General features: G+C 42.7%; 1 protein-coding gene across 1 annotated transcript; it reads left to right on the top strand.

The window, feature by feature from the left end:
• Positions 1–708: 708 nt before the first annotated feature.
• LOC148790394 (uncharacterized) lies at positions 709–1,692 on the top strand. The gene has a single exon (XM_088892283.1). It carries the CDS (start codon positions 709–711, stop codon positions 1,690–1,692), a length of 984 nt encoding a protein of 327 aa, XP_088748409.1.
• The last annotated feature ends 16,890 nt before the right edge of the window (positions 1,693–18,582 follow it).

The raw sequence follows: 18,582 nt of genomic DNA on the forward strand, positions 1-18,582 counted from the left end.
GAAACTCTCTACGAATACTGGGAGAGATTCAAGCAACTCTGTGCCAGCTGTCCGCAACATCAAATTCCAGACCAGCTCCTTATCCAATATTTTTATGAAGGGTTACAACCAATGGATAAGAGTATGATCGATGCAGCAAGCGGAGGAGTGTTGGTGAACAAAACTCCTACACAAGCAAGAGAGTTGATCTCAAATATGGCAGCCAACTCTCAACAGTTTGGCTATAGGCTCAACCCTCCTACAACTCATACTAACGAGGTAAACATCTCATCCCTAGAACAGAAAATTGCAAGCCTGACCTCTCTGGTCTGTCAAATGGCCACAGGTAATACACAAACGGTGAAGGCTTGCGGGATTTGCTCAACTCCGGGACATCCAACTGACATGTGCCCTACGCTTCAAGATGAACCTTACGAACAAGCTAATGCTGTTGGAGGATTCCCGCAAAAGAGATACGATCCCTACTCGAACACCTACAATGCAGGATGGAGGGATCATCCCAACCTGAACTATGGAACCAAGCCCTTCGGCTTCCAACATCAGCATCAAACCAGGCCGCCGGCTCCACCATATTCAGCCTCTCCCAACTCAGGTATGTCTCTCGATGAAATTGTGAAAGCCCTTGCAACTAATACTCAACAATTTCAACAGGAGACGAGGACAAGTATCTGAAACCTGGAGAATCAGGTCAGCCAGCTAGCGACAACTATGAGTCGAATGGAATCCCAATCATCAGGGAGGCTACCTTCCCAGACCACGACCAACCTGAAACAGAATGCTAGCGCTATCACATTGAAAAGTGGGAAGGAGCTGAATGAACCCAATCAAGAAGCATCCAAGGATACAACCAAAAAGGAGACACCATCTCCCCAAACGGATTCAAGTGGAAAGCCACCCCAAGCCATAGTCATCGCTCCACCTTTTCTTAGCCGATTCACGAGATCCAAGAAGAAGGAGCAAGACAAGGACATTCTCGAGACCTTCCGCAAAGTTGAGGTAAACATCCCCCTCCTTAATGCAATTAAGCAAGTACCCCACTATGCCAAATTTCTCAAGGAGCTGTGCACTACTAAGAGAAGGCTGAAAGGTGATGAGAAGGTCCATATAGGAGAAAATGTTTCAGCCATTCTCCAGAAAAGACTACCCCCTAAATGCGAGGATCCAGGTATGTTTACCATTCCCTGTAAGATAGGAAATGTCCAGATCGAAAAAGCTATGCTTGACCTTGGAGCTTCAATAAATGTCATGCCCCATTCTATTTATACAACAATGAATCTCGGACCATTAAAAGAAACGGATGTGATCTTACAACTTGTTGATCGATCTACTACATACCCGAAGGGAGTTTTAGAGGACGTCCTAGTCCAAGTTAATAATTTGGTCTTTCCCGCCGATTTTTATGTGATTGACACGGAAGAAGATAACTCTTCCAACTCGACCCCAATTTTGCTAGGAAGACCCTTTCTTAAGACGTCCAGAACAAAAATCGATGTGCATAAGGGGACACCAACCATGGAATTCGGTGGTGAGATCATTAATTTTAATATCTATGATGCCATGAGATACCCTAATGATGTGCATTCTATTTTCTCTATAGATGTTATTGATTCCTTTGTGCAGCAGACTTTTGAGCTAGAAGATGAAGACACATTGAGAGTTGCACTTAACAATGGGCCTGATCAACTGCAATGAGCAAAGCAGAAGTTTATGCTGAATTCAGAACTGCAAACTTTGACTTCTGAACTGAACTCTTTTGAATTTGCCCGTAATTCTTCTTTCATTAGTTTACCCCTATCTCACACAAGGCTCCTTCCATCTATTGTGCTGGCACACCCCAGCTGGAGTTGAAATCATTAACAAAGCACCTAAAGTACATGTTCCTAGGCAAGGGGGAGACACTACCTGTGATAGTTTCCTCCAAACTCGATGCACTGGAAGAAAGGAAACTAATTCAAGCACTTAGGAACGCAAGGAAGCAATCGGATGGACTATAGCTGATATCAAGGGGATAAGCCCATCTACCTGCATGCACAAAATACTCATGGAAGAAGACTCCAAACCTATAATCGGAGCCCAACGCCGATTAAATTCACCGCTGATGGAGGTAGTGAAGAAAGAAGTTTTAAAACTTCTAGATGCCGGGATAATCTATTCCATTTCAGACAGTAAGTGGGTTAAGTCTGGTACAAGTAGTCCCGAAGAAAGCAGGTATGACAGTGGTCGAAAATCAAGACGATGAGTTAGTGCCTACCCGAATTCAAAATGGGTGGCGGGTGTGTATAGATTACCGGAAGCTGAATTTGTTAACCCGAAAAGACCACTTCCCGCTCCCTTTTATCGATCAAATGCTTGAAAGACTAGCTGGCAAATCTCATTACTGTTGTCTTGATGGTTATTCAGGGTTTCATCAAATTCCAGTTGCACCTGAGGACCAAGAAAAGACTACCTTCACCTGCCCTTTCGGTACCTTTGCTTATCGGCGCTTGCCATTCGGTCTCTACAATGCTCCCGCCACATTCCAAAATGTATGGATAGTATATTTTCAGATTATGTGGAAAGCATTATAGAGGTATTTATGGATGACTTCACGGTGTATGGGGATTCTTTTGATTCATGCTTATCTAACCTTATAAAGGTACTTGAAAGGTGTATAGAAAAGAACCTCGTGCTGAATTATGAAAAATGCCATTTCATGGTCGACCAGGACATCGTTCTAGGGCATGTAGTCTCTTCTAAGGGAATTGAAGTTGATAAAGCAAACGTAGATGTTATTAAATCCCTGCCCTATCCCACGAACATTCAGGAAGTTCGCTCTTTCCTTGGACATGCAGGATTCTATTGGAGATTCATCAAGGATTTCTCCAAGATAACTCGCCCCTTTTGTAATTTACTCCAGAAGGATGCGATGTTTGATTTTGATGAAGGGTACAGGGTAGCCTTTGATAAGCTGAAGGAATCGTTGACTTCAGCCCCAGTCATCCAGCCACCAAATTGGGATCTTCCCTTCGAGATTATGTGCGATGCAAGTAATTATGCCATCGGTGCTGTTCTGGGACAGAGGGTTGGAAGAGCCGCTCATGCAATATATTATGCTTCGAGGACCCTTGATGCTGCCCAATGCAATTATTCAACAATAGAGAAGGAACTCTTGGCTGTAGTTTTTTCCTTAGAAAAATTCCGTTCATATTTATTGGGTACTAAGGTGATTGTTTATTCTGATCATGCAGCCCTAAAATATTTGCTCGCCAAGAAAGAAGCAAAGCCGAGGCTTATCCGCTGGATTCTCCTGCTACAAGAATTTAACCTCGAAATCCATGACAAGAAGGGTGTAGAAAATTTGGTTGCAGACCATCTTAGTAGGCTGACTATAAGTGAAGAGGCAACACCCTTGAAAGACGAGTTCCCAGATGAGCACCTTTTCGCAATTCAAAAAGGAACTCCATGGTATGCAGATATAGTTAATTATTTGGTTACTAGAACCATACCAGGAGAATTTACAAGAGCTCAAAGAGATAAGGTAAGAAGCGATGCCAAGTACTACATCTGGGATGACCCATATCTGTGGAAGCAATGCGCCGATCAGGTCCTTCGAAGGTGCGTGCCCGACCCCGAAATCCCCTCCATTCTTCACTTCTGCCATTCATATGCCTGTGGGGGCCATTTTGGCCCAAAGAGGACAGCACGTAAGATACTAGAGTGCGGATTATTTTGGCCTACCCTATTTCGTGATGCCTATATGTTCTACAAGGCTTGTGAACAATGCCAAAAGATAGGTAATTTAAGCCATAAAAACCAAATGCCACTTACCCCTATACTGATATGTGAAATATTTAATGTATGGGGCATAGATTTCATGGGCCCATTCCCTTCCTCTTTCGGTAATGTTTACATCCTACTAGTTGTGGACTATGTTTCAAAATGGGTAGAAGCTAAAGCTACCCGGACTGATCTGTTAGACAGTTTTGTATGCCCTTAGCTTCAATCAGAATGATGTACTTTATGAGTTTATTGTAAATGAATAAAGATACATATTTGATTCATGTTCCCTTGGTATGTTTCTGTGTAATACCCTTAAACTGGACACTTAATGAGACTTGTGTTAGTTTAGAATGTTCACAGCCGGTGGGTCGGTCTGGGGAGACCTATCCTTACAAGGCTGACACTGTGGTGCCACCAAGTCGGTTGGGGTGGCCTGTCTCAGCTGCCAGGGTGAGACCCTAGGCACATACAGTGTAGGATTAATTAAATCTTTGAACTGGACCAGATTTCAAGTATTGCCCTGGACCTTGGAGATTGAAGGGCAAAACTGGAAAGTTGCACCCGACCCCTAGACTCGATTATGATACGGCACTAGGTGTCGGATTGGGATATCTTTGGTGTACCAATCAGTGAGATCCTTAGCGGGGGTCAAAGCCTGGGTATGTTGGGACAGTCCGAGAATTCATTTGAGTGGGTGATCATAGTGACAGGATCAGCCCCTTTGTCGGACAAAGGTAATGATCGGGGATGCACTCTCACTGATGGAAACCAAGACTGCCGGCAGCCGATTTCAACCGTTGAGATTTGTTTTGCAAAATATATTTTATATAAGATATAAAAGTATATATATGGTTTCTAAAAGGTTTGCAAAAGGTTTTAATTCCCGGGATCCATGTGAGTGGAGAGTGCAACACTGTTCCTTGTAGCCGAGGGAGAGGTCCTCTCTTGTCGGGCAGTGTATGATCATTATGGGCTGAGAGGTTAAGTGTAAGACCATTGAGGTTAATACCTGATGGGCTAATCTTGCATCTGCCCACAGTCCCTGGGTGTTACAAAGTGGCTTGGCCCAGGGACCTCTTAGGGTAAGTGTTGGGCCCGTAGAGACCATTTGATGGGTTTCAGGGGGTGCACCGTCTTTAACAGTGTATTCGGCCAGGCCTTGTAACAAAGGCTGGGCCGAACCCAAGTGGCTGATGTGTAGATCAATGCTTGGGTCCCACGCCATACAAGGAAGCCCAACTGGGCAGCAGTTAAGAGGGCTAAGTGAGCGCATAAGCTTTATGGGCCTAAAGCCCATTTCGAACTGGGTTGTTTATTTAGTTAATAAATGGGCGAAATCTGAAGTGGATCAGCTAATAGGATTGGGCTTAGATCCTATCCACTTAGAGAGTCCAAGATCTAAATAAGATTTAGATCTGGAAACCTCCTAATCAGATTAGGAGATGGCAGATCTGATCTCCAGATAAGATAAGGATTATCCCTTATCACTTAAAGGGACTTCTAACCAAAATATGATTTGGATTAGCAACTCCTAATCTGATTAGGAGCTGATCCCTCTAAGATTATAAAAGAAGAAGGGGGCGGCAGCCTAAAAACACACAGATCATCAGGTTTTCTTTAGTGCTGAAATCAAGAAGAGAGAATTCTGCTCCCTGCAAATACTCTCTTGCCGCCTCCCTGTTCTTGCCGCCCTATTTCTCAGTTCGATCTCCAGTTCTTGGGAGCAATCAAGATTGGATCTTGATTTCAATCTTTTGGGAAAAGATTGATTGGAGCTGTACTCACAAGCCGTCCAGTTGATTCTTGCGAAGGGTCAAGTTCTTTTGAAGAACATTGCTGATTCTGCTCCATCCTTCACTACGCCATCTTCAGTGGGAGCAGATTTTGGATCCTTCCTTGGGCGTGAACACCTCCATTGGGAGATAGTATTTCTCCGTATCAGGTATAATCCTCTCCCACTCCTTTTGGTTCAGATCTGGTTCAGTTTATGGTTCAAGATTGATACTTGAAAATATGATTTTCTAAATAGGGAATACGATTCCCAGTTGAAGGGAGAGATAAATTTTTTGAAATTCGCCCCTTATTCCGCAATCTTTGGGCGTCCATAGGATGGATCTCTCATCCCTTCAGTGGTATCAGAGCCACGGTTCAAATCTTGAACCAGTTTGTTTCAGATCTGAACCTGCGCAAATGGGCAGAAGGTGTTCTACCCGATTTGCGCAGATATGGGTTTTGGGAATTTTTGTTCCCAAAATTAATGGGCGAATAATCTGAAATTAATTTTATAAAAATCTGATTATTATTTAGAATTGTTCTTTATGATTTTCTTGATTTATGGGCTGTTCGTACAAGAGGAGATTGAAATCTTGGTTTGTGCAGGGAACCTGCAAGATTTGCAGTTTCTTGATTTATTTATTACATTTGGTCTGTAAATAATTTTTTTTTTTATTTTTCTAGACTCAAGGTATAGGTATTCGATCTGATGTAATTATTAATAGAAATAGGATTTCTATTTATTTTAATATTGGATCGAAGATGGCGGCGCAGAAAGGGAGATTTCGCAGAGAAGAAGATTTCGCAGATGGGAGAATCGCTATCTGCGATTTGTAGTTTGTGAAACTGCATTCTGTGATCTAACCTCTGTTTTGCAGGATGGATTGTGCGAACAGCCCTGATTTACTGATTGTTGTTTTTCTCTTATCAGTAATTAATTTCAGATTATTTTCTTGAATCAAAGATTTAATTAAAGATCAAACCCTAGACCCATTCGAACCAAGATTGGTTCAAACTGTTTGAACCGAATCTAGGGTTTAATCAAGGCTGAAAGTCAGCCCTAATTTTCCCACTGATGGGCCTAAGGATTGATATTTAATTAAATGGTTAATTCGGCCCAACCTGTAAAAGCCCAGTTTTAAATAGTTAAAACTGCTAAAAGCCCACTTAACACATAAAGCTATATGGGTTGAACCGTTTGGCCCATATACCTAGATAATATTAATGGTTAATATTATGGATTTAAAATGGGCTTCAAAAGGGCTTTACAGATAATTAATTGATTGGATCAATTTATCCCTGCATGTGATGTATGGATGTGTGATGTGCTACGTACATGGGCCATAAGTGCTTGGCCCATGCTCAATCGACAGTGGCTCTTGCGCACAAAATGGCTGAATGCACATCATTGCCATGGTGTCCCTTTTGGTCATTGGATGACCTTCCTCAGTGGTGGGCCCCACACCTCATCATGAGGTCTCGTGCGGAACCCTAGCCGATTTAGGCCCACCAAAATCTGGCTTTATGAAAGTTAGTGGGAGCCACTTTGGTTTGACCTAAAGATAAAACTAGGGTGTAATTATCTGTTCCCTCCAGATAATATGAGTGCATGTGATAGGGAGATTCATATGATGAACTCTCTAAAGGCCTTCCATCATTAGCACGAGGATGGGTGGCCACCAAGTCGGTTGGGGTGGCCTGTCTCAGCTGCTAGTGTGAGACCCTAGGCACATACAGTGTGGGATAAATTGAATCATTGAACTAGACTAGAATTCCAGTATTGCTCTGGACCTTGAAGATTAATGGGCAAAACTGGAAAGTTACACCCAATCCCTAGACTCGATTATGATACTGCATTAGGTTTCAGATTGGGCTGTCTTTGATGTACCAATCAGTGATATCCTTAGCGGGGGTCAAAACGTGGGTATGTTGGGATAGTCTGAGAATTCATCTGAGTGGGTGATCATAGTGACAGGATCAGCCACTTTGTCGGACAAAGTTAATGATCGGGAATGCACTCTCACTGATGGAAACCAAGACTACCGGCAGCCGATTTCAATCGTTGAGATTGGTTTTGCAAAGTATATTTTATACGACATATAAAAGTATATATACATCATGGTTTCTAAAATGTTTAAAAGATGGTTTTAATTCGCAGGATCCATATAAGCAGAGAGTGCAACACTGTTTCTTGCAGCCAAGGGAGAGGTCCTCTGTTGTCGGGCAGTGTATGATCATTATGGGCTGAGAGGTTAAGTACAAGGCCATTGAGGATTGTTAGACAGTTTTGTATGCCCTTAGCTTCAATCAGAATGATGTACTTTATGAGTTTATTGTAAATGAATAAAAGTGCATATTTGATTCATGTTCCCTTGGTATGTTTCTGGGTAATACCCTTAAACTAGACACTTAATGAGACTCGTGTTAGTTTAGAATGTTCACAGCCAGTGGGTCGGTCTAGGGAGACCTATCCTGATAAGGCTGACACTGTGGTGCCACCAAGTCGTTTGGGTTGGCCTATCTCAGCTGCCAAGTTGAGACCCTAGAAACATATAGTGTAGGATAAATTGAATCTTTGAACTGGACCAGATTTCCAGTATTGCCGTGGACCTTGGAGATTAATGGGCAAAATTGGAATGTTACACCCAACCCCTAGACTCGATTATGATACTGCACTAGGTGTCGGTTTGGGCTATCTTTGATGTACCAATCAGTGAGATCCTTAGCGGGGGTCAAAACCTGGGTATGTTGGGACAGTCTGAGAATTCATCTGAGTGGGTGATCATAGTGTCAGGATCAGCCCCTTTGTCGGACAAATGTAATGATCGGGGATGCACTCTCACTGATGGAAACCAAGACTGCCGGCAGCCGATTTCAATCGTTGAGATTTGTTTTTGCAAAATATATTTTATATGAGATATAAATGTATATATATTATGGTTTCTAAAAGACATGCAAAAGGTTTTAATTCCCAGGATCCATATAAGTAAAGAGTGCAGCATTGTTCCTTGCAGCCGAGGGAGAGGTCCTCTCTTGTCGGGTAGTGTATGATCATTCTGGGCTGAGAGGTTATGTGTAAGACACTTGAGGGTAATACCTGATGGGCTAATCTTGCATCTGCCCACAGTCCCTAGGTGTTACAAGGTGGCTTGGCCTAGGGACCACTTAGTGTAAGTGTTGGGCCCATAGAGCCCATTTGATGGATTTCAGGGGGTGCACTGTCCATAACAGTGTATTCGGCCCGGCCTTGTAACAAAGGCTGGGCCAAACCCATGTGGCTGATGTGTAGATCAAAGCTTGGGTCCCACGCCATACAAGGAAGCCCAACTAGGCAGCAGTTAGGAAGGTTAAGTGAGCACATAAGCTTAATGGGCATAAAGCCCATTTAGAACTGGCCTATTTAATTAGTTAATTATGGGGTGAATTCTGAGATGGATAAGCAAACAGGACCCTATCCTCTCAGAGAGTCAAGATCTGAATCCATTCAGATCTAGGAACCTCCTAATGAGATTAGGAGAAAACTAATCTAATCTGTAGATAAGATAAGGGTTTATCCTTATCACCGAAAGAGAGGTGTGATCCAAATATGATTTGGATAAGTAGCTCCTGATTGGATTAGGAGCAGATCCTTTAGGTTTTACAAAAGAAAGAAGGGGCGGCAGCCTTTGGAAGGAGATATTCACATCCTCTTTAGTGCTGAAATCACAGAGAAGAAAGAATTAAGCAATTCTATAGAATTCTTTCTTGATGCCTCCCTGTTCTTGCTGCCACATTTTGCCAGTTCGATCTCCATTGTTGGGAGAAGTCAAGATTGGATCTTGACATCAGTTCTTTGAGGAAGAATTGATAGAAAGCTGTGCTCACGTGCCATTCTGCTGATTCTTGCGAGGGACAGAGTTCTTGGAGAAGAACACTGCTGATTCTGCTCCATCCTGCACTGCGCCAATCTTCAGTGGGAGCAGTCTTTGGATCCTTCCTTGGGAGTGAACACCTTCATTTGGGGATATTGTTTCTCTGTATCAGGTACAATCCTCTCCTACTCCTTTTGGTTCAGTTTATGGTTCAAGAATGATCCTTGAAAATATGATTTTCTAAATAGGGAATGCGATTCCCAATTGAAGGGAGAGAAAAATTTTTGAAATTCGCCCCCTTATTCCACAAGATTTGGGCGTCCATACGATGGATCTCTCATCCCTTTAGTGGTATCAGAACCATGGTTCAAATCTTGAACCTTTTTGTGTCAGATCTGAACCTGTGCAAATGTGCAGAAGGCGTTCTACCCGATTTGCGCAGATATGGGTTTTGGGAAATTTGTTCCCAAAATTAATGGGCGAATAATCTGAAATTAATTTTATATAAATCTGATTTTTATTTAGAACTGTTCTTTATGATTTTCTTGATTTATGGGTTGTTCGTACAAGAGGAGATCAAAATCTTGATTTGCGCAAGGAACCTGCATTTTTGCAGATTTTGGATTATTTTGTTACATTTGATCAGTAAAATATTTTTTTTTTATTTTTTAGACTGAATGTATAGGTATTCGATCTGATGTAATAATTAATAGATATTAGGATTTCTATTTATTTTATTTTGGATCGAAGTTGGCGGCGCAAAAAAGGAGATTTCGTAGAGAAGGAGATTTCGCAGGAGATTTCGCAAAAAAGGTACCGTGAGAGAGTTACCATTTTCAGGTGAAGCCCCTCCCACATCGGTCTATGATGCCCCTATCATCTTATGAAACACTCTGACAGATCCAACAGGAAATGGATAGCCCAATTTTATGGTGCGTTTCCTCATTACTGAAGGACCCATCATTGTGCTAATGACGGAAAGCCTTTAGAGAGTCCATCATATGGATCTCCCTATCACATGCATTCATATTTGCTGGAGGGAACAAAATTATGCCCTAGTTCTAATTTTAGGTCAAACCAAAGTGGCTCCCACTGACTTTCATAAAGTCAGATTTCTTGAATTCTCAGACTGTCCCAACATACCCAGGTTTTGATCCCCATCTAAGGATCTCACTTATTGGCATATCAAAGACAGCCCAATCCGACACCTAGTGAAATGTCATAATCGAGTCTAGGGGTCAAGTGTAACTTTCCAATTTTGCCCATCTGTCTCCAAGGTCCAGGGCAATACTGGAAATCTGGTCCGATTCAAGGATTCAAGTAATCCCATACTGCATGTGCCTCGGGTCTTACCCTGGGGGCTGAGACAGGCCATCCCAAGACTTGGTGGCACACCAGTATCAACCTTGGCAGGATAAATCTCCCCAGACTTATCCAACGGCTGTGAATATTTAAAACTAACACGAGTCTCTGGAAGTGTCCAGTTTTAGGGTCTTACACAGAATTAAACCGAACAACATGAATCAAACATGCACTTTATTTATTTCCACTAAATAACAAAAGTACATTAAATCGGATTGAAGCTAAGGGCATACAAGACTGTCTAACAGCTCCCACTTGCACTTGTGTCCAATCTGGTACAAGCCGGAGTCCCATACTTTCCACATGTTTCTCAAACACCTTCTGTGTTAGTGGCTTAGTCAATGGGTCTGCCACATTATCCGCTGATGCTACCTTCTGAATTAGGACGTCCCCTCTACCAACGATCTCCCGCAGTACATGGTACTTTCTCTCGATGTGCTTTGACCTCGAGTGAGCCCGAGGCTCTTTAGCCTGGGCGATATCTCCATTGTCGTCACACAACAACGGGATAGGTGATGTGCTGGATGGAATCGCTCCCAATTCGTGTATGAATTTCTTCATCCACATGTCTTCCTTGGCAGCTTCACTTGCGGCAATGTACTCGGCTTCGGTTGTGAAATCTGCAGTGGACCCCTGTTTGCTGCTTTTCCAATAAACAGCACACGATCCTATCGTGAAAACATACCCCGATGTACACTTCTATCATCTGGATCCGAATGGAAATCGGCATCGGTATACCCTAGAACTTGTAGTGAACTACCATCGAATACCAGACAAAACTCTTTTGTCCTTCGAAGGTATTTGAGTATGTTCTTCACAGCAGTCCAATGCTCCTGCCCTGGGTTTGCCTGGAATCTGCTTACCACACTCACCGCCTGAGCAATGTCCGGGCGAGTGCACAGCATGGCATACACGACGCTCCCTACGGCTGAGGCATAGGGAATGTCTCTCATGCGCTCAATCTCCTCAGAAGTCTTGGGAGACATCTTCTTGGAGAGAGTGACTCTGTGCCTGTAAGGAACGTTTCCTTTCTTGGAGTTCTCCATGCTGTATTATTGACAATTTTGTCAATATAAGCAGCTTGGGATAATCCAATTATCCGCTTCGATCTATCTCTATAGAGTCAAAGACCCAGTATGTATGAAGCTTCTCCAAGATCTTTCATGGAGAACTGTTGTGATAGCCATACCTTGACCGAAGTCAACATATTCCCAATGAGTAGGATATCGTCCACGTACAACACCAAAAAGGTGATCTTATCCCCACTGGATTTCCTGTAAACACAGGGCTCATCCGGATTCTGCTCAAAGTCAAACGTTTTGACTACAGAATCAAAATGGATGTTCCAACTCCTAGAAGCCTGCTTAAGTCCATATATGGATCTATTAAGTTTACATACCATGTGTTCCTGACCAGAAGCAATGAAGCCTTGCGGCTGCTGCATGTAGATATCTTCACTAAGATCTCCATTCAGGAACGCGGTTTTGACATCCATTTGCCAAATCTCATAGTCATGGTACGCTGCTACAACTAACAGGATCCTAATGGATTTAAGCATGGCCACGGGCGAAAAGGTTTCCTCATAATCGATGCCTTCTTTCTGAGTATACCCTTTCGCCACCAAACGAGCTTTGTAGGTCTCAATCCTGCCATCGGGGCCCTTCTTCCTCTTGTAGATCCATTTGCAACCAATTGCTTTTACCCCGGAGGGCGGATCCACTAGAGTCTTTAGACTCCATTGGTCTCCATTGAGTCCATCTCAGCTCTCATGGCCTCCACCCACTTCTGGGAGTCTATGTCTAACATAGATTCCGTGTAATTCACGGGATCATCTTCACTAGTCAAGGCTTCCACCAGGTAACTATCCTGGTCATAACCATATCGGACTGGTGGTCTGGATACCCTGGTGGTCCTTCTAGGTTGGTCATTACCTGGAACTTGTGGGACATCTCCCACTGCTCTTGAGCTCACCTCATCAAGAACTATTTCCTGACGATGGGTGTCCAGGATGTAATCGGATTCTAAGAATTGGGCATTTCGACTGCAGAACACTTTTTGCTCACTTGGGTCATAGAATAGATAACCCACCGAATCCTTTGGGTAGCCTATAAACAGGCAACGACTGGTTTTAGATTCCAACTTGTCCGCACTTGTTCTTTTAACGTGTGCAGGACAACCCCAAATCTTCAAGTGTCTTACACTTGGCTTCCTTCCGGTCCAAAGTTCATATGGAGTTTTCGGAACTGATTTGGTTGGAACCCGATTCAGCACGTAGATAGCAGTCTCTAATGCGTATCCCCAAAAGGATGTGGGTAATTGTGAGCGTACAAGAAGTGACCGGACCATGTCCAACAAAGTCCTATTCCTCCTCTCTGAAACACCGTTGAGTTGAGGTGTAGCAGGAGGAGCTAGTTGTGACACTATCTCATTGTCCCTTAAGTAGTCCCTGAATTTGTCAGAGAGATACTCGCCACCTCGATCTGATCGAAGGGCCTTGATTTCTCTCCCTAACTATTTCTCGACTTTCTGTCTGAACTCTTTGAACTTTTCAAAGGATTCAGATTTATGTCTCATTAGATACACATAACCATATCGTGAAAAATCATCTGTAAAAGTGATGAAATACACGTGTTGATTCCGTGTCCTAACACTCAGGGGACCCCACATACATCAGTATGTATTAGGTCAAGTGTGCCTTCAGATCTTTCAGGCTTACCGTCAAATGGCCGCTTAGACATCTTACCTTGAAGGCAAGGTTCACAAGTGGGAAGATTTTCTACAGTTAGAAAATCCAAAGGACCATCCTTTACTAGCCTTGTGATTCGGTCAATACCGATATGGCCAAGTCGGTAATGCCAGAGGCACGTGGGACTTACTGTATCATGATTCCTGTTCTTGAGATTTTCGACCGACGTAGTTTCGGTTAAGTTAGTTTCCAGAGAAGGATGTAGAACATAGAGACCGTTCTCCAGTTCCCCGCATGCGATGAATTTGTTATTCCGTTTAACAGTAATCATATTACTAAAATAAACAGTATATCCATCAGCGCACAGTTTGGAAACAGAAATTAAATTTCTTCTCAAGTTTTGTACATAAAGACAATCTTTAAGCACAAGTACTCCTTTTTTTAAAAACTAATTCTACGGTTCCTATTGCCGCAGCTGCAACACTTGCAATCGTTCCCAAGAACAATGTCACATCCCCTCCACTCAAGCTTCTGCTAACTTTGAACCCCTGCAGTGAGTTACACACATGAGTTGAAGCCCCGGAGTCAACACACCCGGACACAGAAGTAACTAACATATTAGTTTCTATGACACAAGTTTCGATGTTACCTTTCTTAGATTCCTGGTAGGTAGGACAATTCCTCTTCCAGTGGCCGGTCTGCTTGCAGAAGTGACAGACATCAGATGCCTTGTTTTTCTTCTGCTTCTTAGGTTTGGTAGCTATCTTTTGGGGCCTCTTTGTCTTTCTCTTTTTCTTGCCCGATTTGTTAGCTTCGGCAAGCAAAACCACAGGCTCATCCTTCTTGAGAAGATCCTCGGCTCTTTGCAACATATTGCTGAGTTCCTAGACGCTAACATTCAGCTTATTCATATTATAGTTCATTGTGAATGCCTTGAATGAAGAGGGCAAAGAATTTAGGATGGCATCCACTTGTATGCCAAGATCTAGCCCGGATCCTAGAGCTTCTAGTTCATTAATGTATCCCATCATTCGAAGACAATGGTCATGAACTTTCTGCCCTTTGGACATCTGCGCGGTCATGAACAGTTTCAGGACCTTCTGTCGAGTAGAACGGTTCTGCTCTTCATACATTGTTCTTAGACTGTCCAATATGTCCTTGGCTAGTTCGATCTGATCGAACTGCCTCTGTATTGAGTTGTCTAATGAGGCAATGACAAAGCAGTGGGCTAGGGAGTTCTTTATCCTCCCAATCTTGGTAGTCCCTCCTACGGGCCTCAGAAGTCCTATCACCCGGACGTTCCAGGGCAGGATTTTTCACTACCTTGTCTAACTTTTTGGAAGTTAGGACCAGCATAAGATTTCTGTACCAGTCGGCATAGTTTGGGCCTTTAAGCTTGTTATCGTCTAGCAGCTTTGCAAATTGACCGTTTGCCATTTTCTGATAAAACAACAAAGATTAGTCCACAACCTTAGTTTGATTGATGTTACTTACATAGATATGGATTTTAATCTATGTTTCACTCCCATTTGTTCATCTCTGAGATTTCCCTCATTTCTCAGTGACGGAGACCACGTAATGTCTCTGGAAATGTAGAAAATCACATGGGGTGCGTGAAGCCAACTGTTTCAGCTGCATAACCCCACCACCTTTCTGTGACGGATCATATCCACTCATCAAATGAGTTTCCCTTTTGGCCTCTATCAAACAAGGTTTAGAGCCGTTTTCAGGTAAACCATTCTGTCCAGTGAGTGCTTACCCATCATATTTAGGTTATGCCAAGGTACCGTGAGAGAGTTCCCATTTTCTGGTGAAGCCCCTCCCACATCGGTCTATGACGCCCCTATCATCCTATGAAACACTCTGACAGATCCAACAGCAAATGGATAGCCCAATTTTATGGTGCGTTTCCACATTACTGAAGGACCCATCTTTGTGCTAATGACAGAAGGCCTTTAGAGAGTCCATCATATGGATCTCCCTAACACTTGCATTCATATTTGCTGGAGGGAACAAAATTATGCCCTACTTCTAATTTAGGTCAAACCAGAGTGGCTCCCACTAACTTTCATAAAGTCAGATTTCTGGTGGGCCTTAATCGGCAAGGGGTTCCGTACGCATCCCTTTTCAGGGTTGTAGGGCCCACTAAACAAAGAGGGGTCATCTAATGACCTTAAGGGACACCATGTTAATGATGTGCATTCAGCCATGTTGTGCGCAAGAGCCACTATCGAGTCTTCATGGGCCAAGTGCTTATGGTTCATGATCGCAGCACATCAAACATCCAAACATCACATGTAAAGGAGGAATTGATCCAATCAATTAACTGCTGTAAAGCCCATCGAATAGCCCATTTAAAAACTAAATCATTAACAATTAATGTTTGCTAGGTGTATGGGCTGAATCATAGTTAGCAGTTCGGCCCATACAGCTTTTCTCACAATAATGGGCTTTTGCAGTTTTAACCCTTTAAAACTGGGCTTTACAGGTGGGCCGAACTAATCCCTGTTATTGAACAGAAAGAGTGAGAAATATGGACTGAAAAACAGTCCTTTTCGAACCCCAGATTCGGTCCAAACAGTTTTGGTCCAATCTAGTCCGAAAAAGTCCAAAACTGATTTTCAATTCAAGAATTAATTCATGAAAGATCTGAAATTAATAATTTTGATTTCAAGCAATCACAAATCAATCTATGGACTATTCGCACCACCTGCAAAACAGAGGTTAATTTCCAATGTTGCAGTTTCACAAACTGCAAATCGCAGGAAGCGATTTCTCCATCTGCAATCATCCAGCGCTACCATCTTCTTCCTTCTTTTTTAATCAAGAAAATAAATAACAGAAATCCTATTTCTATTAATTAATTACATTCTTGATCAAATCCTATACATTCAGTCTAGAAAATAAAAAAAAAATATTTACAAACCGAATTAAATGAAATAAATAAATAGAAAGGAAAAAGGGTGCGCAGACCATCTGCGCCAAATCTGCACTATGATCTCCAGGTTCGAACAGTCCATTAAATCAAAATAAATATAGAACAATTCTAAATAAATTTTGGAATTAACAAAAATTAATTTCAGATCAATCGCCCTTAACAAGAAATAGTTTCTTGAAATAAAGAAAACAATCTGCGCAAATCTTGAAAGAACAACTTCTATCCATCTGCGCAGGGTCAGATCTGATTTTCTTTTGGTTCAAGATTCGAACCTGTGGCTCTGATACCACTGAAAGAATGGTAGGATCCATCTAATGGACGCCATAAAGGTTACGGAATGGGTGGCGCGAATTTCAAAAATTTCCTACCTTCTCCCAATTGGGAATCATATTCCCTAGATTTAGAATACAATATTCAAGGATCCTACTTGAACCATAATCAAACCAGATCTGTACCAAAAGATAAATGGGAGGAATATACCTGATCCGGAGAAGCAGTATCTCCCAAAGTTGGTGTTCACGCCCAAAGAATGCACCAAGATCCGTTCCTGCTGAAGATGACACAGCTATGGATGGAACAGAACCAGCAGGGTGTGTCCTACACACTAGATCCTTCGCAAGAACCCTCTGGAAGCACTAAACACTGAGTCTTTTTCAGTCTTTCTTGCAAGACTGATGTCAAGAACAGATTTCTTGACTTCCTATTTCTGCAAAGATCGAATCTTGCAAAGGTAGATGGCGGCGGCAGGAGGAGAACTCCAAGGGCGAAAAAGGCTGAACTGCTTTTTCTCTCTCTCTAGAGTATGAATGAGATCTAATCTCAATTCGTAGGGAGATTTCTTTTCACCAAAAACCTAGTTCGAATTCTGATGTATTTCTGTGTTGTTTTTCTCCTCCTTTCTTCTTAATTAAGAAACCTAGTTCGAATTCATTAGATGTTCAGTGTTTAACTAGTTTCCAATCTGCTGCCCAGTTGGGCTTCTTTGTATGGCATGGGACCCAAGCATTGATCTACACACCAGCCACAAGGGTTCAGCCCAGCCTTTAATACAAGGCCCAGCCAAATTCACTGAAAGACTCTGTAAACCCCTGAGCCCATCATATGGACCCTATGGGCCCAACACTTACATTAAGTGGTCCCTGGGCCAAGCCATCTTATAAAAACCCAAGGACTGTGGGTAGGTGCAAAATTAGCCCATCAGGTACTATCCTAAATGGTCTTACACTTAACCTCTCAGCCCATAATGATCATGTACTGCCCGACAAGAGAGGACCTCTCCCTCGGCTGCAAGGAACAGTTCCGCACTCTTCATTCACATGGATCCCAGGAATTAAAACCATTTGCAAACAATTTTAAACCGTACATATATATAAATATATTAATTTTGCAAAACAAAATTCCAACGATTGAAATCAACTGCCGGCAGTTTGGTTTCCATCAGGGAGAGTGCATTCCCGATCATTACCCTTTGTCCGACAAAGGGGCTGATCCTGTCACTATGATCACCCACTCAGATGAATTCTCAGACTGTCCCAACATACCCAGGTTTTGATCCCCATCTAAGGATCTCACTGATTAGCATATCAAAGACAGCCCAATCCAACACCTAGTAAAATGTCATAATCGAGTCTAGGGGTCAGGTGTAACTTTCCAATTTTGCCCATCTGTCTCGAAGGTCCAGGGCAATACTGGAAATCTGGTCCGATTCAAGGATTCAAGTAATCCCATACTGCATGTGCCTCGGGTCTTACCCTGGTGGCTGAGATAGGCCATCCCAACACTTGGTGGCACACCAGTATCAGCCTTGGCAGGATAAATCTCCCCAGACTTATCCAACGACTGTGAATATTTAAAACTAACACGAGTCTCTATAAGTGTCCAGTTTTAGGGTCTTACACAGAATTAAACCAAACAACCTGAATCAAACATGCACTTTATTTATTTCCACTAAATAACAAAAGTACGTTAAAAGAACGAGTGCAGACAAGTTGGAATCCAAGACCAGTCGTTGCCTATTTGTAGGCTACCCAAAAGGCTCCGTAGGTAATCTATTCTATGACCCAAGTGAGCAGAAAGTGTTCTCCAGTCGAAATGCGCAATTCTTGGAAACCGATTACATCCTGGACACCCATCATCAGGAAATTGTTCTTGATGAGGAGAGCTCAGGAGCAGTGGGAGATGTCCCACAAGTTCCAGGTAGTGACCAACCTAGA

Source organism: Nelumbo nucifera, chromosome 7, assembly GCF_055504915.1.
Source record: "Nelumbo nucifera cultivar China Antique chromosome 7, China Antique-T2T, whole genome shotgun sequence".
NCBI lineage: Eukaryota > Viridiplantae > Streptophyta > Magnoliopsida > Proteales > Nelumbonaceae > Nelumbo > Nelumbo nucifera.

Coding starts and splice junctions, on each gene's coding strand:
- LOC148790394 (XM_088892283.1), top strand. CDS start 709: ATGAGTCGAATGGAATCCCAATCATCAGGGAGGCTACCTTCCCAGACC.